This window comes from Oculina patagonica, chromosome 8 (genome assembly GCF_052425735.1).
Source record: "Oculina patagonica isolate OP01 chromosome 8, crgOcupat, whole genome shotgun sequence".
Classification (NCBI taxonomy): Eukaryota; Metazoa; Cnidaria; class Anthozoa; order Scleractinia; family Oculinidae; genus Oculina; species Oculina patagonica.
In genome coordinates, this window is record NC_135765.1 from 32,119,790 (window position 1) to 32,146,579 (window position 26,790).

The 26,790-nt window shown below is 38.9% G+C and overlaps 1 protein-coding gene across 5 annotated transcripts; it reads left to right on the forward strand.

The window, feature by feature from the left end:
* The first annotated feature begins 654 nt into the window (after positions 1-654).
* On the forward strand, positions 655-25,817 carry LOC144664428 (uncharacterized). Of its 5 annotated transcripts, XM_078525540.1 has the most exons (6): positions 659-1,162; positions 5,398-5,522; positions 5,889-6,085; positions 6,628-6,728; positions 8,813-8,976; positions 24,713-25,817. In XM_078525540.1, the coding sequence occupies exons 1-6, from the start codon at positions 1,087-1,089 to the stop codon at positions 24,794-24,796; spliced, it is 747 nt and encodes a 248-aa protein (XP_078381666.1). In that variant the 5' UTR covers positions 659-1,086; the 3' UTR covers positions 24,797-25,817. The 5 variants fall into 5 exon arrangements, with proteins under 5 accessions (XP_078381668.1, XP_078381667.1, XP_078381666.1 ...); XM_078525542.1 differs by lacking the exons at positions 5,889-6,085; positions 6,628-6,728; positions 8,813-8,976 and adding exons at positions 22,941-23,138; positions 23,596-23,695 and having other exon boundaries at positions 655-1,162; positions 24,564-25,817; XM_078525541.1 differs by lacking the exons at positions 5,398-5,522; positions 5,889-6,085; positions 6,628-6,728; positions 8,813-8,976 and adding exons at positions 22,422-22,561; positions 22,941-23,138; positions 23,596-23,695 and having other exon boundaries at positions 655-1,162; positions 24,564-25,817.
* Positions 25,818-26,790: the final 973 nt, after the last annotated feature.

Below are 26,790 nucleotides of genomic sequence, written 5' to 3' on the forward strand. Positions count from 1 at the left end.
CATTGTGCATACGTTCAGTTTAATCATCTCGGAATTACTGGTTTCACGTTATATTTTGACGCTCTATAAAGCGGGCACCTCGGACAGATGGAGCCGGTCCCGACGGTGTCCGTCTGACTGTTCCTCCATTATTAAATAAACTGTAATTTCTGCATTCATTCCATTGTGTCTCTTTGATATTGGACATTGTAACATAGCCCTTAGGGACGGACCATTATTTTCTTGGTCTGGGGGGGGGGGGGGGCGAGAGGGTGGTATAAAAAAATATCCCCTGCAAACTTTTCTTTTAGTTTATGCATCTCTCCCAGGGGGGAGGGGGGGGCCTCCGTGATCAAAGTGACGGAGATGATCGAATCGAGGCAAAACTCAGGACCCAAAATTACCCAAAAAGTCCCTGGACCAAAAAAAAACGCCCAAAAAATCCCTATTCAAATTACCCCTAAATTGCCAAGGCCGCACCAAGGCACTTAAGTTTGATTTTAATACCCAAAAAAATCCCCTATTTAAATCAAGTCACCCCAAAATATACCTGCCAAATTCTCCTACCCAAAAAAATCCCGGAATCGAAAATTTCGACCCCCAAAAAATCCTTCGCATGCACATCCCCGTCACTTGGATCCCGGAGTACCCCCCCCTGGGGCATCCATGCTGCAAACAATTATTTTCGAAATTCCACCTATGTTTTGTTATACATATCGTGTTTGCAAACAATTTATTTTGTCTTTCCAGGCCCTGCAAACAATTTTTTTTCAATATTTCCCGGTCAATTTCTCGTTGAAATTTTGGAAAGAAGTTGAGTAAGGTTGCATTGGATCGAGAAAAGGCTGAACGAATCTATTGTACCCCATGGCTCCTCGACTCAGTGTTTCACCACTACAGACTGGAAATCAGTCTTGCATAAATACTGCTTTGTGTTCGTGTATGTTAATGTTATAGCACAATTCCGAGAAACAAAACTTCATTTCTAAGAAAACTACAAAACCTGTCAAACCGGAAATTTCCGGAATCCGTGTCAATCAAGCGGCGGAGGCTGAATCACTTAGACGCCATCTGCATTGTGTTCCTTCAGTTGTCTTTTCTGTTAAAATGTTTTCTTCAAGATACACTCTCGCCACTGGAGTTTTCATCCTTGTTTTAAGTCAACTTATTTCTTCAAATACAGGTATTTTTTTAATAATGCATATTTTAAAACTTATACTCTGTTATATGATTTATGGCTATCGTTGATTATTAGCGCGAAGAACTAAGTCTTTATACACTGAGTGAATTTTTAAGTTCTCTCAGTATATAAAAGACGCGATTTGACGGCCCGTTTTGTCCGAAATTAATAAGAAAAGAGAACGCAGATAAAAATCGGTTCCACATAAATCCTTGTATTTCAAATGAAGCAAATCGTAGCGCGTTTATTAGCCAGCTATAACATGTTCATTCGACTGTTGTCAAAGTCCATGTGATGCTTGCCTTGGAGATTTGGTTGAACGCCGAGCCAGCCGTTTGTGTTTTAAAACCCGCGTCTTCAACGATCTTTCTGTTTTGCCATAGCATGCAATATCGCACTTTTTTGAGTCTTAAATGTTTGCAACTCATTTTGCATATTACGCACGGCCGGTCAGTGTAAAACGCAGACAGAAGACTGGGGGTAAAATGCAGATTAAGGGTAAATTGCAGACTGCGAACTGCAGAAAGGGGGTAAAATGCAGACCGAGGGTAAAGTAACGAAATATGAGTCACAAAGCCTTTTTGCCCCGTCGGTTCTATCCGAACGTGAGCAAGCGTTGAAAAGAAAATCGTTCAAAAGTTGCGTGATGGTTTATTAACGTTTAAAGAACTGCACATCAGGCGATGTTTCGCACGAGCGATCGAGCGATCACGGAGTTGAACTGGTAATAACATAAAATAAATTTTATTCCGTGGCCACAACTCTTTCAACAGTTTGTAACTGGCACAGATTAACCATTATGCAGTTAGGTAGTTAAAAACGGCTTTCCTTCGATAACTAACCGTCGCGATAAAACATAAAAAAGCATAAAAAAGGTACAAAACTATTATGTTTAGCGATCTTGTTGTGTCGGCATCGTAAAAAAAATAATATTCAGAAAATCTATAAACCGTTCAGTTTCATCCGGTTTACAAATGCAGAAGACTTAAAATTGTAGCCTGCGAACAGGCTCCCGAGTGGGGTTTGAGTGGGGTTTTTACGCGAGCGAGGCGATTGAAGTGTCACAAAAATGTTGAAAATGCCTTTGCCGGTTAAGGAGGCTCGATGTATTTTTCTAGCCTAAGGGTGGCTGTTTTGAAAATTAAAATTATCTAGGATGCCAATGTTTGATTTTTGCCAAACTGAATACACCATAATGATCAAATATGACCAAATTTTATTTTTTTACCTGCCACTTAGTCACAAAGGTTACCATAGCAACGATTGACGTTTTCTTTTGTTCTCAAACAAGCTTGATTTTCTCGAAATCTAGATTGACAATTGGTATTCATTTTTTTATATGTTTAAGTTTAGTAGATTGACTAACTGTTGACGTGTTGAAGTGAGCGTTGCTTCCTGAAAAACATAGCAACGTAATGCGTGCAAGAGCTACAATGCCTCTAGATCTAGAGAAGTAGACCTGTTCTCTGATTACCTACATTTCTGGTTACAGTAAAAAGCCGCGTATAAGAACCTAACATTTAAGAACCTGTTAGGCTAAAATTCTAAAACAGGTTCTTATTTTCAAAAAAGAAAAAATAATTTTCTCAAAAATATAGAATGAAAAAATATTCTCAAAAATATATTTATAACACAGTCTGTACACATTATAGTTACAGCATAGTTACAAGATTTATTGGGAATTATAGTGAAGGTTTCAGTATAGTTTTGATTTTAACGGAATCATATTAAAATAGTATAGTATTTTGCTTACCGAAGCCTTCAAGAATACTGTTATTGGACATTAAAGAGCAGATCATTAAAAAATTCTACTTTATTTCTTGGACAAAAGTTAAGAACCTAATTAAGAACCCAGTAAGCCTAATTTTACACTAAATACCATTTATATAAGAACCTGTTTAGGCTAACTTGAAAAAACCTAGGTTCTTATACGCGGGTTTTTACTGTATATTACGTATTATAATATCGATAGGAGTCAGCGCGCACTCTAAAATCTATGTTTTATCAGAGTATAAAACATAGAAAAATAATGTGTTATTGTTTTTCGTCAGCTTTCCTCGAGCTATAGCCACTCGTATCTATCAAGGGCGAATGGAATAATTGTTTTATAAAATCTTTTAATCACTGGACTTTTCACTTTGATGTAAACGAAGTGAGGCGGGAAAAATTGTGGCGCGGTGTTCACTTCGTGAGTTGAATGAAAGCGAGCGAGAGAGTTTTCTTTCAAAGATTTTCCTCGACAATCTCCTCTTTATTCGCCTACTCATGCTTGAAAAATATAACAGCAATTAAGGTTTACGGAAAGATTCGAAGCAATAGCTTTTCTAGAAATTATACGCCTTGCGCAAGTTCAACGAAGCAAGGGAACGGCTGTCATCGAGATTACTATTATGCTTAGACAAAATTGCACTCAGAGTCGGTGAAGCCCGGTGAAGTTTTAATATTTAACAAATAAAGAAGCCTAAGCCATGTTTTATAATGTCATAAAACGCGACGAACATTTGAGAACTTTCGCCGTAGTGTCGAAGCGATTCTTTTTTCTTTCTTTCTCATTTGGATGTATTGAAGCGAGTGAAGTGATTGGCAGAACTGAAGTGTGAGAGTTTAACAGGATTTGTTCTGCCAATATTTTTATTCCGTGTCAGTTTGCGGTTTTCGATTCTTGTTTCATAATTAATTTTCCGATTTCAGTGGCTCATAGAATGTTTCTTACTCATCATTAAAATAATGAGTGCAAACAATAAAGCTCTAGTGAAGAAATTATTCTACAGGACACGAGCGTGGGACAAAGAAAAAATCTGAGTCCCCGACGGGAATCGAACCCATGGCCTCCCAGATACCGGTTGGGCCCTCTAACTAACTGAGCTACGTGAGACTTGCTGTGAGCTAGGCCATTTTTACTAGGTTTCGACATTGCTGATCCTAGCAGTATGCAGGACGCGTGTCACTTATCAACCTAGTAAAATGGCCTAGCTCACAGCGGGTCTCACGTAGCTCAGTTGGTTAGAGCGCCCAACCGGTATCTGGGAGGCCATGGGTTCGATTGCCGTCGGAGACTCAGATTTTTTCTTTGTCCCACGCTCGTGTCATGTAGAATAATTTCTTCACTATTTTTCACCGATCTTAAAAATCTACCATCTTTATTATTTACTACAAATTTGATGATTTCAACATTGCTGATCCTAGCAGTATGCAGGACGCGTGTCACTTATCAACCTAGTAAAATGGCCTAGCTCACAGCGAGTCTCACGTAGCTCAGTTGGTTAGAGCGCCCAACCGGTATCTGGGAGGCCATGGGTTCGATTCCCGTCGGGGACTCAAATTTTTTCTTTGTCCCACGCTCGTGTCATGTAGAATAATTTCTTCACTATTTTTCACCGATCTTAAAAATCTACCATCTTTATTATTCACAATAAAGCTCTATATGACAACATTTTCTACTTCTATCGTGAGCGATGATTCTTCGGAATTTCTTCAGGTCATGGTTTCGATTCGTGGAAACCAGCGACTAAGGATCGTCACTCAGTCCTAATTTTTTTTTTTTACAAAGAAAGAATTTACGTTGTAAAACCTACCACGTAGGTCAGCATACATCGTTTCAGGATCACTGGAGGGTGATCCATGAAATATAAATAGTATATATCCCTGGCGGTCTTCAGTCCAACGTGAGCCTCCAGTTCTGGGAATCAACAGATCCAGATACTCTGGCACGTACATGACACTGAAAATTTCGGTAGACTTCTGGGTTACAAAAAAGATCAAAAGCCCATCAAAAGCTTGATATAAGCTTTACGAAAAGAGTAAATATAACAGGGAAGTGAAAAAATTCAGTTATTTCTTTCATGGCGTCTCCTCGCTCAGTTCCGACTTGTTACTCTTCGCCAATGGCCACAGCTGTCGCAAAATGGCTATATATAGAGCGGTTTTCACTTGAGTGTCGAAAGTAGTTTGCGTTTGCTTTGGTTTTGCATTACTACGCTTAGTGATTGGTTAAAAAATCTCGCGCCACTTTCTTAGCCAATTAGAACTAAAACCAAAACCAATCGTGACTCGCACGCGCACGCTTTCCCTCGCTTCGTGCCGGCTACATGTATTTGCTTCGAGTTTTGATTGGTTCACTGGATTGTCTGTTTCCTTTGTGATTGGCCGGAGTAATTACTTTGGTTTTGGTTTTACGACACTCAATTGAAAACTGCTCTATCTCACTCTTCAAGTTGAATAATCTCATTTTCTTCTAGCCGGCGGTTCCTGTAGCACTGGCTCTCGCAGGACTCTGGATAACGGATGTTCTATCAGTGCGGACTGCAGCACAATCACGTGCAAAATGGATTTTGTTGACGAACCAATCACTTTTAAGCTCAAGGTAACTCATTGGAAAGATTGTAAAATTTAGCAATATATCTCCTAAACTTTTATCAACAGTTTTGTCGTCGAGAGCACATTTAAAATCTTTCCAATGAGTTATATTTGAAGTGCATTATCATTCTCGATTTTCAGGAAGGCTTCTCCATCGATAAAATCAACCCCAGCAAAAAGATTAGACATTTAAAAGTGTTTCGTTTCTACTCTCGAAATATTGATTTTACTTACACTAAATTTCATTTATATTAGACAAGACAGCGCGGTTGACACTTAATTTTCCTTGCCTCTTCCCATGGCTACAAGTTAACACGTTTAGTCAGAATTTCACGATTTTGGCTAACAGTTATTTGCTTTTATTGCCTGTTAGGTCAATAAGTGTGATGACCCTGTGAGTGTGACCGCGTCAATGGACGTTCCAGATCTGTTTATTACGTGGTCCCACACTTACACTAGTGACGACATTGAAGAAGTGCCAGGCTTCACCGCATCTGTGCCTGGTGTCGTTTCTGCTGGCGTGTACGTTCAAGTCGGGCTCACTTCAAACGACGACGAACTGCGTCTAACGGGTGGTGCTTCGTGTAGTGCTCACGATCAGTGATCGATGTAACTTCTTTGTGTGCAGCAAAACGCACTTTTGTTACGCCGTGCCCCATAGTTTCACTAACACTTGTTATCTCCTGATTATGAATGGACTTAACAATGTGTCGTATAAACAACACACAAGAACATCCTTTAGAAAGTTCTAAGAAAGAAGGGCTCGGCAAAGCTAACGATTTTGGAACCACAATAGAACTTTTTTTTTCAATACGTTACCTCCTAACCATATATATAGTGTCTTCTTAAACTGCCAAGTTGAATTGACAGCGTTCTATGACCTATTTAGACTCGCATTTTTACCATTTTACTGACTGAAATAAAACTACCAACTGAAAGGAGGTTTTCACACTTTTTCATTTTGTCACAAATCTTAGCAATGTTAGGATCTGGAACGCTCTGCGCAACATTAATATTGCGTACGACGAACGTCATTAATCTAGTCTCTCCATTTAAAGAACTATAAACCAAAGAGAGGACCTAAATGTGACAGCTTTTACCCTTTCTGAACAGGTAAAGCTACTAGCTGGAGGCGAGATTTTGGGAAAAGCCTTTTATCCTGTGAAGGTGACGGTGATGGAGGGAGATCTGCCAATTAATACCAATGATTGTGGTAAGTTATATCAAATGTATGGCTATAACAAAAACTTTCCTTACAAGTTAACAAAAGTGTTACACATATCACCTTAGCCTCTAATCTGAAATTAGAGAATATTTACTTCTCTTGGTCTGTCCGTGTGCCACGGTTTTTAGGACCTAAATCCATCGTCGAATGAATCTAGCAAGCTGTATCCTTTAAATTCCCGTGTGTGCGTTTTTCTTCTCAATCCTCTCCGTCTTATCATCTCTTCAGTAGTATCGAAATTATTTAAGTACGATTTTGGGGGTAATTCTTCGATTTAAGTGTTGTCTATAATACACATAAAACACGACTCAATATATATTGCGACGTAAGCTTCTCCTATAGTTTAATGCTCTTCATGAATCCTATTTACATGAAACGAAATGTTCAAATACCACAAAGGTCCACACGATACACTAAAAACTATAAGTAAATTCTGCTTCGAGCCTAGTGGCCCATACAGGCCGGAGCTTATCCCGGTTTCCGTAGCATTAAGCGACTAGGAGTATTGCTACTCCCCCCTGAATGAGATGCTAGTCCATTGCAGGGTTACCCCCCCCCCCAGCAGTAAATTCGCCGGTACCCATTTATACACCTGGGTGGAGAGAGGCACTGTGAGACTAAAGTGTCTTGCCCAAGAACACAACGCAGCGCCCCGGCCAGGCCTCGAACCTGGGCGGTTCGACTTGGACGCGAGCGCGCTAACCATTAGGCCACCGCGCCTGCCACACTAAAAACTATTATAGCACAACTAAAGTAAAGCGCGCGTTCTGATTGGTTAATTAAGCGTCTACTATTTGCCCATGGGTGCACGCTGACGTATGCTTCAACCTGAGCGCGCGCGCTGATCTGTTGCGACATGACATAAGAAAGTGCCACTACTTTACGAGTTTTCTCGATTTTCCTGTGAATTTAAAAAGCTAAACATAAGAAAAAACAATTCTCCATAATGCTGAAAGACTTTGAGGTATAATGCAAGTTTGAAATAATTCAAAACTTTGTTTTGTTTGTTTTTTTCTTTTAGGTTTTCGTCAGCGTTTACGCGAGCACTACACGCAATTTTTCAAATAAGCGCGCGCACTTTTACTCAAAGAAACTTTAATAAATATCCTAAAAGTTGTGCTATAAAACAAATGGTAAACGTCATAGCGTACACTATTGAGTTACAGATGCACTTGGGAGGTTTGCTAAGCACTCAAGAAGCTAGAGTCGCCCTCGGCTATCGCCTCGGGCGACTCTTACGCATCTTTCGTGCTTAGCAACCTCCCGCGTGCATCTGTAACTCAATAGTGCACGCTATGACGTTTACCATTTGTTAATAGCAGTGTTTCTATTCCGGGTCTTCCTAGGTCAGGATATGCACGTACTAGGACTCACACACAAGTGTAAATAAAACATTTTCAAATGTATAGCTTTAGCTGGGAAAGTACTGAACTAGACTCAGTCTTTCAGTTTACAGGGTCCATAAAAGATACAGCTTATAATCTAGAAAGGTTGTCAGAAAAAAAAGCACAAAAGTGCACGTGACAAGACCGAAAGGTGGTCTAGGTAATCACTTGAATTTTGCATATCGGCCTAGAGGAAATGTACCAGTTTGTATTTTTGTACGTGAAGATTTTGTTTTTCTCACTGGAGGCCTTTTTCTGCAACTTTACTTCTACTGTCGCATGTCTTCTAAAATTCAACGTGACTAAAAGTACCTTGTTTCCACATGTCTGAAGAAAAAGAAAACGTGCAAATTCGCGTTTGTCAAGTGGCCATCTTGTAAGTATTCAGCACGTGCAGTAGCTCTCTACTTCTATCCATGTCGGTCTTGTCGCGCGCACTTTTGTGCTTTTTGCCGACAACCCTTCTCGAATTAGCTGTATACACAGTGCATTTCTCGAGTCCCCCGATTATTCAAATCAAAAGTCGTCTCTTGTAGATTTGTTTCTCTGTGTCGAACCCTCTATTTTTATTCTCGAGTTCTCGAACTTCTGATGTCTTGAACCAATTCTCGTTTCCCCGATGAGGGTTCGAGAAATAGGGATCCCACTGTACTGTAAACTAAGCATAAAAACGTTCTTTGTTTCTAGGTGACTTTGCATGGTGGCATGGAATCAGCGACGCAGGCATGGGAGCTATGATTGGCGGCTCGATTCTTTTCGTCATTATCATGATCATTGTCTGCTGCTGCTGTTGCTGCTGTTGTTGCAGCTCAAGTCCAAACAACCAAAGGACCATCATTGTGCAACCTGCTGTTGGTATAGGTCCTGCTGTCATAGCAACCAGCACCAACACCTCCATGCCTATGGGACCACTGTTCTACAATACTTGAGCCGCTTTCTCAATTGCTGAGATTCACAGCGGTCAATCGCAAAAATCCAAAATCACTTCCGGTTCTCGCCGCATCGAACTTTGAAAGAATTTGATGCGGAAGTGTACAAGACGTTTGTAAGAAAATGCTACAGAAATAGCACGGGAAACAAAATTAGCATAAGCAGGATCAGTGATTGTCATGAGGCAGTTTTGGGAGGAACTGCGCACGCGCGCCACGTTTGACAGCTATGTGTTGTGAGATTAATCTTGTACCAAGAGTCTTTACTCTTTATTTCGCATGCTTGACAAATGCGACCGCTGTTCAACTGGAATGGAAGTTCTAAGGGGGTTCTAAGTACGAGATTATGCCAGACTAAACATGCGTGTGCAATGTAAAGAAATTGCTTTTCTAGGTTTGTTTGAGCATTCTTACGCAATAAAAATTTGAAACAAAATCCTTTTTGAGTTATTTAGTCGTTGTGGTTTAGGGAATAACTCATATTAGTAAATTTTTATTTCAGGCTGTTCATGATAATGCTTTGACATCTAAATACTATTTTCAAAAAAGGCCCTTTTGTGGCCTAGTGGTAGGGCGCTGAACTTGAAATACGGAGGTCCCGGGTTCAAATCCACCTCCCCGCCATTAGATGAATTTGTGTTTGGTGGTCCCAAATTCAAATTCTCCACGCTTTGTAAATAACCAGCTGGTCAGCCTCCTGCCAGCTGGGACTTTTAACATGTTTATGTTCGATTTATAATATTTGTTTATTTATTTACAGTGTCCCCAATTAACACAGCCGTGCTAGATACACTGACACTGACACATTATTTATTTATTTATTTATTTATTTATTTATTTATTTATGCCTACGAGTTTAAGGTGTGTTGTTACAGTTCGTATTGTACGTTTCAGTCGACTGAGGTGATTAGTTTGTCTTCTTCGTAGCTTTAACCTTCACTGCCACGCATTCGCTTCGCGATGACCAAAATGATTACGACTTTGAAGGAAGCTAGTTAGTAGATTCATCAACGTTTTGACTCAGAATGCGCAAAGAACTGTAGTTTTCACGGGAGCCCTCTTGAATTTTAAATCCGACATGTTTTATAAGTTCTATGTGAGACTAGCCGGATAGGCTGTCTCGTGCCGGTCCCTCTACTGCACAGAGGCTTCCAGGATAAATCTAATATGCGTTTTAAGAATCTCGAGGCCTTTTCTAAAGGACGTGTTGTTACTAGTTTAATAGACTGTAGCTTCTAAGCACGGTCAGTTTGCGTCGACGATTGATAAAAAAAGCTACAGACGATTGATAATAAAAAGCTGCTTCTCGGATAAGGACGATAAACCGTAGGCCTCGTCTCCTGCATCTTCAGTGTTATGGTCAGCAGGGGACGTAAAAGAACTCACAAGCTTATCGTAAAGAGTAGGGCATGGAGCTCCCGGTGTTGTGGTCTGGTCTTTGCCCGTTGTATTGTGCTTACTGTGAATGCTCGGAGATTAGCTGTATAAGCTACTCTACAAATCCGAGGGTAAAGAAAAATGATGATGATAATGATGATGATAATGATGCACAAGAAAGCTTAAACAGGTTCTTAACGTTCTACTTTAACCCTGGGTTCTGAAAAAGAAAGTTCTACTTTGCGAGACTCAATTACAAAGCAGTAATTAATTCCTAGCAAACATATAAACAATCGTATTAACACGACAATAAAATCAACACAATTCAATCATCATAAACTTTCGTATAGTACAAGAATTGCATTTTCCCAGAGCCGCTCCTTAGCCATCGGGGCCTGTACAAGAGGTTTAAAGTTTCTTGTGCCAAAAGCTTTCTGGTTGAAAAAACTGTTAATCATTTCTGGAGATGCGGATGAGGAGGCCACTGGGCGATACTTGTGGGGCGCTCTTGCGGCCTTTTCTTATTGGACAAAAACATTATTGAGTATAGACAAAGTGTATATTTTCATAGCAATCTAAACAATTAAAATGATTGTTCAATGTTTCCACTTTTCTTCAACGGCAAATTGTCTTTGCCTCTTGGCTCTTGGCGTGTGCTTGGGTTTTCTTCTTTTGATGATTTTGTTTCCTCAGGGCAGTACAGTGGAGCTACAATAAGTGACACAAGTGTTGACAATGTCATTTTTACCCCTTTAATTGCAATGCAATATTTTTCGTCCCCTTACCCCTACTTCTTCCCAGCCCCTCCCCCCACATCAATGTTGAGTTGCTACAATCAAACAACATTGGATGGAGGGAAGGGGGCATTTTGTTAAAGTGAAGATAAATATAAAAACTTGTGTTTTAAATACCATGAAATGTGTCAACTACTTTTTTCCAAGATTGTAGTCTCGTCATCAACAGGTTGTTCATCGAAACGGCCCACTGAAAGAATCTGCACATTTTTTATTACTCTTTTTGCAAATATTCAACTCTTAATGGAAGCAATGAGCAATTTGATAAAAACTGATGAGCTTTGGCAAATTGTAAAATCAGTCAACTGAGAATTAATTTTATGAATTTCTACCCAAATCGTCGGCAATTTATTAAAGTAAATTGTATTGTTTTGATAAAATATTAGAATGTATGAATGAACCGCTTGCAGAAATCTTAATGAACGATTTGAGTAAACAAAAAATGAAGAAATACATTATATAATATGGTTGAATATTTTTACAGAACTTGATTTACCCAAAGTAACTAAAAATTTACGAAAAAAAAGCGGACTCAAACACTCGTTTATTTCACCACTGTTCACAAATGATTGTACCTGCATCATCAGGGGTTCTATCTTGGGTATTTGAGGGGAAAAAGTTCCCTCCCAAAAGTATTGCTATCATTAAATTACAGTATATAAGTAACTATATCGGGTCAGAACGTGATCACGCCTAAAAAAAATAAAAATAAAATACCACTGTAACATTTCTAAAAATTGTGTCTTAAAATGCACCAGATTGCATCTCAGCGCATATTCATTTCAAAACATTTGCACCCCCTAGGAAGCTCCTGGCCTTTGGCCATTCAGGACTTCTTCCCCAAACGATAAATCCTAGATATAACCCTGATCATTTGATCACATACATTGCTCGAATGAACTGATAACTTGAGTTTACATCTTTTAATTCATCAGTCACTAAACATTGGTGAGATCCAATTTTTTCAGCAATCCATTATTTTTTTTATTCATGCAAGTCTTTATCACACATTCTACTATATATATTTTAACTAAAAAAATTAAGGCTTCACTACACTGCTATTGTTTTTGAAACCTGTTTGTTTATTTTACAACCCGAAGCGATGAATAAAGAACATTGTCAGTTCTTTGTGATGAAATAAATTACCACTTTTCTGTTACCAAAAATAGAATTAGATTCCCACGCGTAGGCTTTTATAGATTGTGCTAGCATAATTTTTGGCATAATTGGAGCTAAAAAGCATAATTTGTGAAACGAGCACTGCCACGGCATAATTAGCAATTTTTAGCACGTTTTGGAGCATAAATTCATAAAATGTAGTAGATATGGTGTACTTTCTACAGAAATAAATGAAATTTAGGTAGTTTGTTCTTGCAATGCGTGTTTTAGCTATACAATTGTGATTGTTAAGTCGTTGGAGGCATTTTACAAACGGTTTAGAGATGCGAGCAGCTAATTTGGACAGCTGACGGCCGTGATAAACTGCCATAAACACAAATAAATTTACAACAACAGTTTATTTAAAAAACATCCTAATTTGGTGTCGTTATTGCGCACCTCTATGTATAGAATCTACGTCATTTTGTGAGCATAATTTCGGAAATCAGAAGCATAATTTGGGAATTCTGGCATAATTTTTGCATAATTTGGCAAAATTTTGAGCACTGCTAGTAGCATAATATGCCACTTTTAGGAGCACAATCTATAAAAGCCTACCCACGCGTAGAAATAAAAATACACTATTCTACAAAAACAACAATTACATCAATGAATATTATAAGAAGTGAAGAACATGACGTTGCAACTTATGAAGTAAATAAGATTTCACTGAGCTGTTATGATGATAAAAGATATTTAAAAACGATGGAATTTACACATTAGCCTATCGGTTACGAAGAGTGAGTTTTTGAAGAGTGATTATAAATTTATTTCGATGATTTTGTAACTATTATTAAAAATTTGTTTTATGACTTTAAACTTTTATTTTATGGCACTTACCACTCTGATGAGTGAGAACGTTGATTAACGTACGTTTTAGAGGTCAAATGACCGAGTTAAAAAAACACGATCGAAATCAATTGAATTCAGTTCAGAGAAGGTCTGTTAAGTCCAAGATACAGGAATTTACAGTCTCAAAATAAATGATATCATCACATTTATTAAAAGCTAGCAATGGTATATGGCAATTTCTGCGTTTTGATTGGTTAACAGGCAATGGTATATAATAACATTCACCACAAATTGGTAGCCGATACGCGTCAACGAAAACAGCTGGGGAGCTCAAATATTCCAATTCCTTTGGGCTTTTTTTAACTCGCGCTTGTTGAATATCCAACGCGCGCTCGTGGAATAATTGTTTTAAAAGTATTCAACTGTCAGAACTCTACGTGAATAAAGGTCAAAAGTTATTAAAATCTATAGTAAGAATCATTTGTCTTCGTCAAAAAATTCGCTGAGATCGATCGAGTCGTTCGACTCGTCGGATTCCTATGTTTCTTCCAGCTCTTCGTACTTGAAGGCCATGTAGATAACGTACCCAGCAGACAATCCGTTTTGCAAATTTCCTGGATACAACGATGTGTTTGCCAACCGTTGATCACACTCCTCATAGGCGAAGTGAGATATTAGGGTATTTTCCAGAGCAAGGACGTACAGCTGTTGGTCCCAAACGTGTTTGTTGCAATCATCTTTGAGCATACCACGGGTCACAGCACCTAAAACAACCAAACCATCATATCCTCTGTCTTTGTATTCTTCGTTCCAGCGTTTGCTTATACCGCCTAGCCTCCATGTATCTACATTGGTCGGGTTGAATATTTTACGCGTTCTTTCTACCGCGTACGTTTTCCCGATACAGAAAAGTTCGATTGCTCTTTCGGATTGCAATTCCAAGGAATCTATTGTATCTTTTATTTTAGTGATCAGTGCATCTATTCGTTCCCGCGTTGTTTTGTTACGGAGATCAACCACGTTAAAAGAATAGTTCTTAACTATCCCCTTGCATAGTTCGTCAAAACTTGTACCACCTTGCGATGAACCTGTCGAGACAGACGCTGATTCAGCCATAGTAAATTGACGCTACCTTCAGAAAGAGACGGAACAGATCAGTGTTGCGATGTTCGTTCGTCCACCTTGCTCAATGCGAAAATGAAATAAAATACTTCTGAAAAGGGAAGTTAATTTGTTCCATTGGCGTCCATTGTCTCTGGGCTGTTGATGTCGTAGAACAGAGTTTGCGTATCGAAACTTTTCTAGCAATGAACCGACAGCGCTTACATGCACATTTATAACGGTCACGCGAAGTTAATCTTGCAACACTCTCAAATTTCAATTAAACTTCTAGAAATTGACGTAGGTATGCAATCTATTGTTTCCCACGTGAATAGTATATATTTTTGAATGTTTGTTATTAATTCACCATGGATATGTGAAATGACCGTATCTTGTCAAACAGTTCTCGTTTATATTATCTGAACAGAAAAAAGCATTGACGCTAATCCAGCCGTGACAACTGTCAACACCATTTGAATGGTATGCGTGAGTCATGTGCTGTTCTTCACAAATAAAAAATGGATTCATTTTGGGGCCATTCATAAAGACCCTGAAAGAAAGCAAAAATATCTTAAACGTGCCATGATTATACGTGATGAATAGGTTTTTTGACAGCTAATAAATATAAATAGTTCAAACTTTTGGGTTGTTAATCCTTTATGGTAATAACATTCAGTCTGAGCACTAAAGGAGCTTATCAGAAGTTCATAAGCTTCTGATATCACGCATTGTACATGATGATATGATAACAAGAACTGTTCACTTGTATACGTAGAAGGGGGTCGTAGAACAATGGAATACATACCTAATCACCATAACAAACGACCATGTTGAAAATAGACTTTGTGTTTACCTCAAGAGCTTGAAATTATTAGGTATGTGTTGGCGTCACACACTTTCTCGAGGGTCTATTAAAGGGGGGTCGTACATTCAGCAAACCGCCATATTTTGTTCTTCCTAGACCGCAAACTGCTTTGGCTTTGATTAATAAACGGCATGCAATACATGCTGAAGCGATGACGTTTCACAAGGGGTTAAAAATACATTTTCTTCGTAGATTTGCTCAATTGTACAACTGCAGTAATATTTTATATTTTATTTTTTTCTTGATTTCCCTATGTTGTCTCGACAAAGATTACGTTATATTATAGCGTGACTTGCGACAAACGACATACGATACGCGGGAGCTAGCTTTTAAGCTGCGAGAAAGGTCAAACGGTCTCTCAGTCTAAGAACTAGAAATCTCTGTCTACTAAATCTAATAGATTCCATCACATAAAATTTAGTCTCTTTCGTTTATACATTGTAGGGTCCCATTCTTACTGCACGGGAGTATCTTGCTTTTGTGTTCTACGCGGCGATTTCTTGTTATTAAGTTAAACTTGATTTCTGTTCGATTGAGCTAAACGGATCCGGTCGATCGGGTGCCTGCATTAAAGCGATGACGTCATCAGTTGCACGTCATCGCTTAAAAATATAACACAAACAGCGGTGATAAACATTATGAAAAATCGCATTTTTATAAACTTGACGTTTCGTATGGTAAGCTACATACATTTTCAAAAGTATGACCGTTACAATTTTTGGCAACTATTTATATATTGTTATGAAAGGGGTCTGGAACCAAGACCGAGACAATTGATCTACAGCAGTAACTTAACTTATCGTTTAGTTTTGCAGACTGGGCCAAATCGTACAAACATAACAATGAATTAATGTGCTCTTTTGATGTTAGTTCTCTTTTTACAAATGTGCCACTTGATGAAACAATACATATTTGTTTAGAAAAATTGTATTCTCTTCCTGATCCACCGACATTGCCCCGTCCTGTTCTGCAGAAATTGTTGGAGTTCGCCACTTAGAAGAGCCATTTCCTCTTTGATGGCCAGTATTACGACCAAATTGATGGTGTAGCCATGGGTTCGCCTTTGGGCCCAGTTTTGGCTAACATCTTCATGTGCCACTTTGAGGAAAAGTGGGTTTTGAACGCCAGAGTTCGTCCTTCTTCTTGGTATAGATATGTGGATGACACCTTCACCTTGTTTGACAGCAAAGACACTGCTAATGAGTTTTTGCGGTATCTAAACAGTAGGCACAACAGTATCAAGTTCACTTTTGAATTTGAACAAGACAATGATATTACTTTTTTAAACATTCTTGTCAAACGTTGCCCCGACAACACTTTCATGACCTCTATCTACCGGAAGAAGACTTTCACCGGCCTCTACACCAAGTGGGATTCATTTACACCATGAAAATACAAAATTAATCTTATCCGCACACCCGGGGGGGACTCCCATATGAAAGTGACGGGGATGCTCGTCGTCTCGCTTAGGGGTATAAATTTCGGACGTTGGGTCTCGCTTAGGGTGTTCTGGGGAAAATGGCAATATTTTTAGCTGTCAGGGTCTCGTTTAGGGTCGCACACGAAGAAAACAACAAATATGAGTTCTTTTTTCCGAATTTTGGTATCTTATAGGGGTTTAAAATAGCTTTAGCCACGCCCAGATTGGTCTCTTTTAGGGGTTCTTTTACAAATTTCCGACGAGCATCCCCGTCCCTTTAATATGGGAGTCCCCCCCCCCCGGGGTCCGCACACTTACCTATCGTTGTTTCCGAATCTGTTCCTCTGCCTCATTATTACAATCCGCTCAGTATTAAAGATCTCAGGAAGCTCTTGCTGCAAAATGGTTACCCCCAAGGCATTATCACGTACAACGTTAACGATGTTTTGAACAGACACAAAAACAAGCCAGACACCCCTGTTGCGACAGTTCCTAAAAAAGATATCATAATCCTGTTACCCTACTTAGGTCTTCCGAGCATCCAAATCACTAAACGCCTTAAATCCTGTGTATCCAACTTCTACTCTTTTGTCAACCTTAAGATCATTTTTCAGAACACACGCCGCATCAAATCCTTCTTTCCGTACAAAGACCGCCTCAACCGTTCTCAACGATCTAAGGTCATCTACAAAGCTAGCTGCTGGGACTGTGACGATGTTTACATTGGGAAAACAAAACGACGATTACATGACAGAAAAACTGAACACTTTAAGGCCCTCACTAAATGCGACCATCCATCAGCTATTGCTGATCACATAAAAGCCACAGGCCATAACATCAAATGGGATCATTTTGAAATCCTTGCGTCAGGCAAAACTGACCTCCACTGCAAGATTAAAGAGACCTTATACATTCATGAACTACAACCTTCTTTAAATGCCAATGTCGGCAGTGAGAGGTTGTTACTTTATTAACCTAATGTAAATATTAAGTTACTGCTATAGGTCAATTGTCTCAGTCTCGGTTCCAGATCCCTTTCATAACAATATATAAATAGTTGCCGAAAATTTTAACGGTCATACTTTTGAAAATGTATGTAGCTTAGCATACGAAACGTCAAGTTTATAAAAATGCGATTTTTCATAATGTTTATCTTTCATAACACCTTTGGTGATGTGAGCTCCCTGGGTAAAGAACATTATTATTATTATTATTATTATTCAATCAATCTTTCAATCTTTATTTCGCTCTACAATTAAGCCAACATGTCGTTGATACATTTATTATTATTAAATATGATGGAGTAGAGCAGGAACTCTCGACAAACCCTTGTGGGCTTAACAAGGAGAGCCCTTTATATGTTTAAGGGTATAAAACAATAAATATATAATCAACATGTAAACGGCTTGTAAAACTATTATACTTATATACCTACAAAGGCTATATAGATAAATTAAGGTAGTAAATCAAGATAATATTTTCTAATTTTTTTCTTAAAAATAACAAATGACTGTGATTTAGCGTTTTTGATTAATATAGGAAGGTTGTTCCAAATTTCACACCCTTTAAATTTAATAGAATATTTCTTATAGTTTATCACCGCTGTTTGTGTTATATTTTTAATCACGTTACGATGGCCAAAAACTAAGAGTCTATATGATCCTGCTTTGGCTTTCTCTTAAGAACCTCTTTCTTTGTACTTACTTACTTACTTAGGCCCATCGCTCAAGGTGGGGATTTTCTCTGTACTGGTATGAAAAGTGATGCTCTTGTGGAATAAAACCAGAAGTGGTATGAACAATATGAAGTATGATATTGGTGGAGACATGCTATTCGACAACACCGACCTAATCTCAGGGCAATCAGCGAGACACGCCTCACCTCAAAAACGAATAGAATCAGTGGCGAAGTTTCTTCACTGAAAATATCTTAAGCAAAGATTCAATTCCTAAAGAAGACCTTGGAAGAACATGGAACATTAAGAAATCTGAGCGAGAAAAGTGGTTGAAACAGTAGAACAAAGCGAAAGAATATCTGGCATATTGGGTTTCAAAAACGTCGTTTCTTGAATACCATCTTAACATAAAAGCAGAATAACTTGAAAGAATGCGTGGTCGGATGTTTTCTAATTGCCTAAAAGAAAATTGACGTGATGCTTACCAGTTTTGGTCCAGGAGTATCTTAGAAGAGCAAGAACAATACACGTATTCATTTAGTTATATAACATCACTCGTAAAATAGACTGATGCATTCTCTCTGGATTCCATATTGTCGTATCACTTTTCCCTTTCCTTCAGGAGTGGTAAGCGTCCCTTTCATTAGCTGAGGCTTGATATCAGCTAAAATATGTTTTTAATCAATTTCTCTGTTGTCTATTATAACATCTTATTAATCTGTAAGCTCATCTTTTTCAATCAGGGGGGGGGCAGAAAGTGGGCACTTTTCTTTGAAATCATAGCAGTGCCTGGAAACGGTGCGAGTCTATGTCAATCAAGCCGTTGCTAAGAAAGACGTCAACCCTTGTTTTCTCAGAAAGATTTAGATATCAATGACTGCGTGCGTGTGAAATGCGAATGATGGCGGTGTTTGCGTTTGATGTTATACGCCGCTGACTTGGTTTTGGCATTTCCAGCCAGATTTCTCACCTGATATTTTGCGTCAATGAGAATTTTTTGGCGGCGTGGAATAACAAAGCGAAAAATTTATCACGGTTGAAATTTAACGAACAAAATATGGAAAATAATTTCAGTATCATTGGAGTTATTTTTAATAAGGATAATTCGCAAGCCTTTCTTTTGCCAGACTGGTCACACCGTTATCACTGTTTGTCGTTTTGATGTCCGGCGAACTTCAAAGGAGCAATTAAAATGCAAATAGCTATTGTGTTTTGTGCACGGTCAAGACCAAAACATGTGAACTATACAATGAACTTTGTCAAGCTATTCACTACACCCTTAGCAACCATTCGATAGCTTCTGCGCAGTTTTGGGTCCCGGCACCGCTATGATTATTTTTTGAGCCGTGTAATAAAGGAAGTTTCTTCCCCCCCCCCCCCTGTTTTCAATCCATGAGTTAAACTCCTTATGATAGCCTTTCCGTTTTACCAGGACCTTATAATCTTTTCTTCTGACTGACAACCTTATCATAAACAATAGCTTTTTTTTTTTTTTTTTTTTTTTTTTAAACCTCGAGCAAAAAAAGGCAACCGGCGCAAAAAGCGGGAAAACGCGCGTAAGGCAAATGACGAGTGGTTTTGATTTCGCTCCTGATTGGTTGAAAATGTAGAATGCTTGCTCTGATGGGTTACCATTGCATAAGAGCGCGTTGCACGAGGCTTTTGAGCCAATTATATTTTATGAAAATCAGCCAATGCAAAAACAACTGAAAGTAAAACATAGCCGGTTGCGTTTGAAAGTCCATTCAAAATTTGCTATGCTTCTAAATAGTTTCATGCCTTCCGCTTTCACAGACGACTGGCCAACTAAAACTCGCAACCCAACCAGCAACAGCCCAAATTAACGGACAAGTGAACACACTGATAAGGCGGTCACTAGTAAAGTCGCAATGGATCGAGGGAAGGCTGAGCGCCGTCTTTTGTGCCCCATGGGGGCAGATTTGCATAAATATTGCTTTGTGTTTATCTACCGTAAATGATCTAATAAACGCCCACTCCCAAATAAACACCTCATATTTAATAAACCCCTCCCCAGAGTGTAAAGTTTGTATTGGACGCCCCCTCTAATAAACGCCCCGTGGCTAATAGACGCCCCGTCCAAGAACACGTAAGAATCACCTCTAAAACCAAGGAAATGCTCCATATATAGTAAAATCACGCAATATAGTTAGTTTCTTGCTTGACTCGGACATCGGCGAGCCCAACAACGCCAACATGGTTGTCCTCGATGACGATGAAAACGTCGATATCGAACAATGAACAACATCTCTAGGCTTTGCATTTGCGCAGATTAGATTAGTCTCCTACTCATCAACTTTTTTTTGTATCTTACTCCGCTAGAAAACTACGCATCCAATTTGTTTTGTTGACGTTGTTACAGTTTAAGTGCCGCGAAATAAACGCCTAATATCTATTTAACGCCTCCCCTAGGACCCCGAACATTTAATATACGCCCCGGGCGTTAATTAGATCATTTACGGTATGCTTATGTTATAATTATAGCACAATTCCGAGAAACAAAAATTCCCTTCTGAGAATACTACAAAACCTGTCAAACCGGAAATTTCCGGAATCCGTGTCAATCAAGCAGCTGAAGCTGAATCATTTAGACGCCAACTGCATAGAGTTGCTTCAGTTGCGTAACTTTCCTCCGTTTATTTGTTTTCTCCAAGACATACTCTTGCTACTGGAGTTTTCATTTTTGTTTTGAGCCAACTTATTTCTTCAAACGCAGGTAATTATCTGATGCAGACTTTAAAACTCATACTCTGTATAAATATTAATTTATGCTCATGGTTAATTATAAGTGCGAAGAATTAAGCTCTCTCAGTATATAAAGGACATGATTTGTAGGTCCAATTTGTTCCAAATTTATAAGTGCACAGATAAAAATCGGCCCGATTTTTATCCTTGTAATTCAAATAAAGCAAATCGTACAGTGTAAATTAGCCATAATATTCGACTTCTTTGGTTGTTGGTGGTAATATGCCTCCTGCCCAACGCCGTAATCGTTGTCAAAGTCCATGTAATGCTTGCTTAGTAGTTTTGACAGCCTTTTTGTGTTTCGAAACCTAGCACGTCTTCAATTATTTTTCTGTTTTACCACAGTTACAAATTCACTTTTTCTGTTTTACCACAGTTACAAATTCACTTTTCTGTTTGCAACTTATTTTGTTTACTACGCCAGATTTTGGCTGATCGGCATTACCCAGGTGGGAAAAGACTTGTTGACTGGTTGCTTGTGCCGAGTTTGATCTGTAAACTTTTTTATATTATACGTGGCTAATTCTTTCCGAGATACCCTAAACATTTTAGCACCAGATCACTACAGTCAATCGTTGATGGTTTGGTAGGTTTAGTAGCCAACACTTTCTCGCAGTAATTAATGTCAAGGGAAACCTATTTCGTCGTAGTACCGCTTTGTTTTTCGTTTGCCTTTGTAGGCTGTTGAAAGTTTTCATCATCATTCAAATCATAAATGCAAGCAATATTAAAAGCTTTATATAATTAAATTTTCTTGGTTCGTTTAGAGAATGAAATGGAATTTTATATAACAGATTTTTAACACATTATTAACAACGTTTAAATTGATAACCCAGTTGACAACTGAGATATGAAAAAAAATTCGCGTGAACGATGATTTCTCGGAATTTCTGCAGGTCATGGTTTCGATTCGTGGAAATCTCGTCAACTATGTATACGTTTTGTCACCTTTCGAACTTAAAAATTGTGAGCTTCCGAAAAGACTTAATGCAAAAGGAATTGCAAAAGGAATTTACACAGTAAAAGGTATTTATAATTATCATGCTTCGGTTCGTGACCATTGGACAAAAATGATTGGAGGGTGGTTCCAAGTTTCAGTCCATCGTTGAACGTCAATTTCTTGGAATCGATGGATCCAGATACGCATGACCGTACATGACATTCAAAATTTCGTGAGACTTGTAAATGCCTTTTAAAGGCTTGATGTAAACTTCAGAACTGGGTGAATAGAAGAAATAAGTTAGAGTTTCAATAGTAATTTTTTCCCTGACGTTACTTGCTGCCACTCGCTGCATGAGTTCCGTCTTGTTACCCGGGCTATAACCACAATGTTTGGCCAGACTTGAAAGTAATTTTTCAACAGTTTTCATAAAATGGCTTTAGATATCTCACGATTGATAAAATAGTTTCATTTTCTTTTAGCCGAGAATGTCGAGTTTGGCGGTTCCTGTAGTACTGGCTCTAGCAGGACTCTTGATGACGGATGTTCTATCAGTGACGACTGCAGCACAATCACGTGCAAAATGGATTTTGTTGACAAGCCAATCACATTTAAGCTTGAGGTAATTACTTTACAGCTGAAATCTCTTTAAACGAACATATTTTTGTCATAATGATTGAATCGATCTCGTGAATTTTTATTAACATTTTCTTCGTCAAGAGCACATTATTTGTGAAGTTGCATTGATCTCTATTCTCGTTTTTCTGAAAGGCTTCTCCATCGATAAAATCAACCCCAACAACGGGATTCGCCTGTCTCAAAGTGTTGAATTTTTCTAATCTTGAAACTGTAATTTTTCTTACATTACATTTCATTTATATCGGACAATATAGTGGTTTATACTTACTTTTCATTGCACTTCTCACGCGGCTATTAAGTAACCCGTTCAGTCAGAATTTCACGATTTCGGCTAACAGTTATTTACTTGTATTTCCCGTTAGGTCAATAAGTGTGATGACCCAGTGAGTGTGACCGCCTCAATGGATGTTCCAGATCTGTATATCACGTGGTCCCACACTTACACCAGTGACGACATTGTAGAAGTGCCAGGCTTCACCGCATCCTTGCCTGGTGTCATTTCCGCTGGCGTGTACGTCCAAGTCGGACTCACTCCAAACGACGACGATCTACGTCTAACGGTTGGTGCTTCGTGTAGTGCTCACGATCTTTACAGTGCACACACAATAACAGCACTTAGAAAGTAAAGAAAACATGCGCGGCAAAGATAACGTTAATTAAATTCGTTAACCACGCTACAACTTACTTTTTTTAATACTTTACCTATATGTTCTCTTCTTGAACTGTTAAAAAAGTCAAGAGCATTCTACTACCTCCTTTGACTTGCATTTCACTATATCAATTGTTGTAAAGTTCCATGGGCAATTAGTGGGTTTTGGTGCTATTAAAATACTTGTTTTTATCATTTATTTATACAAAGCACAGCAGTCTAAAAGACCTGGAGCGCAGCGTGCAACATTTCGCGCAATTGCGTGAAAAGTGTCATGAATGACTTTACTCAGCTCCCTTCTATATATGTACTCGTAATCGATGGCGGGGTGAAAAATCTAACATGCAGTTGTCGTCGTCTTCAAACAGGTTAAGCTACTAGCTGGAGGTGAGATTTTGGGAAAAGGCGTTTATCCTGTGAAGGTGACGGTGATGGAGGGAGACCTGCCAATTATTACCAACGCGTGTGGCAAGTCTACAAAATTTCTTTTACAAAATAAACAAAAGTTGTGCATATGTAAGATTAGCTCCAATTCTGAAACTCAGAACCATTTGCTGTCCTTGCTCTTCCTGGAATCACCGTGCTTTACAATTTTTAGAAGAGAATCCCGAGAACCCCTGGCAAGCCGGCTGTATCTTTTAAATTCCACGTCCATGCGAAATCCTGCTCAATCTTCCTATTCTTAACTATTCTCGTTTTTTATCCGTTATCTTTAGCATTATCTTTATGATTTTAGTATTTATGTCGCGGGGCGACGAATAAACACGATGACTGGTTCTTTTTAACACAACTTTTTAATACTCAACACCTGAGGGAGATACACACAGCTCACAGCTCGCTCGATTGAAAAATTCTCTCATCTCCTCGGGCGCACGTGGCCCATAGCAACGTGACGTCATAATAAATTGATCTTAACAACAGAAGTTCATCCTAAGTTAAACGGAAGTTCAGGATGCGGGAGGCACAATTTACATAAGTAAACTGTTATTATGAGGTGTCCTTCGATTTAAAGACTGTCTTTTAGGTAAAAAGGGACTCAATGTATTGAATGCTCTTCATAAATTCTATTGACACTATGAATGTATAGTGAAACGTTCAAATGCTAACCGTTACTAGTCCAAATCTCTCTAGGTCAGGTGATACACGCACTACAGTAGCCTCACTCGACGTGAAAATAAAACAATTTAAAACGCAAAGCTAAAATTACAGAAGCTGAGACAAATTTAATGGCCAATATATCGACTTATAGAACTGGTCTTCTACAGGGACAGATGTTAAGTGATACAAATTAAATTCTCCACTGTTAGCTGAACTTGTAAATCTTTGTTTGTTTTAGGTGTCTTTGCATGGTGGCATGAAATGAACGATGCCAGCAAGGGAGCTATGGTTGGGGGCTCGATTCTTTTCGTCATTGTCATGATCAGCTACTGCTACTGCTGCTGTTGCAGGTCCCGTACGAGCAACCAAGGGACCATCATCGTGCAGCCTGCTGTTGGTATGGGTCCTGCTGTCATGGCAACCAGCACCAACACCTCCGTACCTATGGGACCGCTGGTCCACCAAACTTGAACCGCTTCCTCCTTTGCTAAAGCCAATCTTGTACCCAGGGTTTTGATTCATTTTTGATTCCCATGCTAGACAAATGCGACTCGCTGTTCAATTGGAATGGAAGCCCTGGGTATGATATTGTCGAGACTAAACGCTGGTGCGCAGTGTGAAAGTAATTGCTCCTGTAGGCTGGTTTTGGCGTTTCTGATCATGATCGTGACACTATAAAAGGTAAAAAAAAAACAGCTGTTCTAGAGTCAATTTTAGCCAATACTTTTCAGGGCGCAAATCAATGATGTTCGGCTTAATTTTTCTTAATATCCGTTGAGGTCGATCCGCCGACAACAAAGTTATATTTCTGATAAAGGCGCTTTCACACAGCGCGCCAGTGTTTATAACCTCAAATCGAACTGTCAATGCTAAAGAGATAATAGAAAGAGCTTTAGCCATGTAAGGTAGACAAACTGGTAGATAGTTTCCTTTGCTGCCGTTACTTGGATTGTCACACACTAGCATTGCGTGACGACTAATTGGCCTCCCTTGTTGTGAAGTGCATAGATGTAGTTAAGGTGTGCGCCATAATGAAGATTAATCAGACAGATTTTTTGTAGTTCTGTAGCCCCCTAGGCAGATGCACGCGTTCCTCCCAAACCTTTTATTTCCTTATGTAGCACGTAAAAAAAACAGGCATTTTTTGTTGTCGATCGTATCAGGATTGGATTTCTCGTGCCAGTCTTCTCCTCCACTGAGGCTCTCAAGGCAAAGTTATAAAAGAGCGTGATCAAAGGGAGATACGCGTGATTCATGTACAGGAGAATTACTCCGTGAGCTCAAGCACTTTATTTTACAAGAATACAAAAGAAGCCTTTGTTGATAAGTGTTTATCGATGTAATAAATTGCCACAAATGTTTTGAAGATAGATTAGTGAGTCTCGCGGTCTTTTTTCTAAAGGAAGTATTGTTATTAGGTTAATGGACTATACTTCCGTGTACTGTCAGTTTGTGTTGATGATTGATAAAATTAAAAATAAAAAAAAGGTGCACGACAAAACTGTAACAAGAATTAATTTTCTACTTTACGAGCTTTAACCACAAAGCTTGCATTTTTTTTTTCGTGTAGTAAACTCTGATACAGGTGTGTTTCATGCCAAGTATATAAGTCGCGCGAAACTTAGGATTGATTGGGAAAATAAGTGTCACTTTTGAATTTTTCCAGAGCCGCTTCTTAGCGTCGGGACTTTCGCACGAGAGAATGCCCGATTCCCTCATGGCGCGCGTCTGCAGGGAATCATGGTAGTTGTGTTCATCGTTGCTTAGTCTTGCGCATGATTTGATCATGGATGGTTTGATGAATACAACTACCATGATAACTTGCAGGCCCGCGCCATAGAGGAAATCGGACATTCAAAGTTTCTCGTGCCCAGCACCTCCTGGCTGAGATAATCAAGCATTTCTAGAGACGAAAATGGAGAGCTCACTGAGCGATACCTATAGAGCGCTCTTGAACCCTTTTCTGATTAGACAAAAATTAAATTATTCTGGTTTGATTTATCCTTTCATTTTTTTTTTGATCTGCAAGTACGTACCAAACTAAAGGATCAAGATTGCTTGAATGAATAAGTACAATTTTACACCAGAATTACAGTGGTTTTATTTTTATGCAAAGAGTAGTTTATGGCTAACGTTTCAACAGGATATAGACCTATCATTAACAAGTTAGGGCCCAGTTCTCTGGACAAATGGGCTCATTGATGATTGACAGAAGTTACTTCACCTAATCATCCCTAGTAATTATGTCAACTAACAAAGGTTTTGACGATAATTTATGTACATATTAGAGGAGCTGCTGAATAATTTTGGTGGTAAATTGGAAATTACCGGTTTGACTGCTTTTGTGGGCGTCTTATAAACAAAGTTTTGTTTCTTGGAATTTTACATTAACATAAAGCAATATTTACGCCAGAGTCGTTCCCAGTATGAAATGCCTAGACAATTGCACATGGGGCACAGAAGGT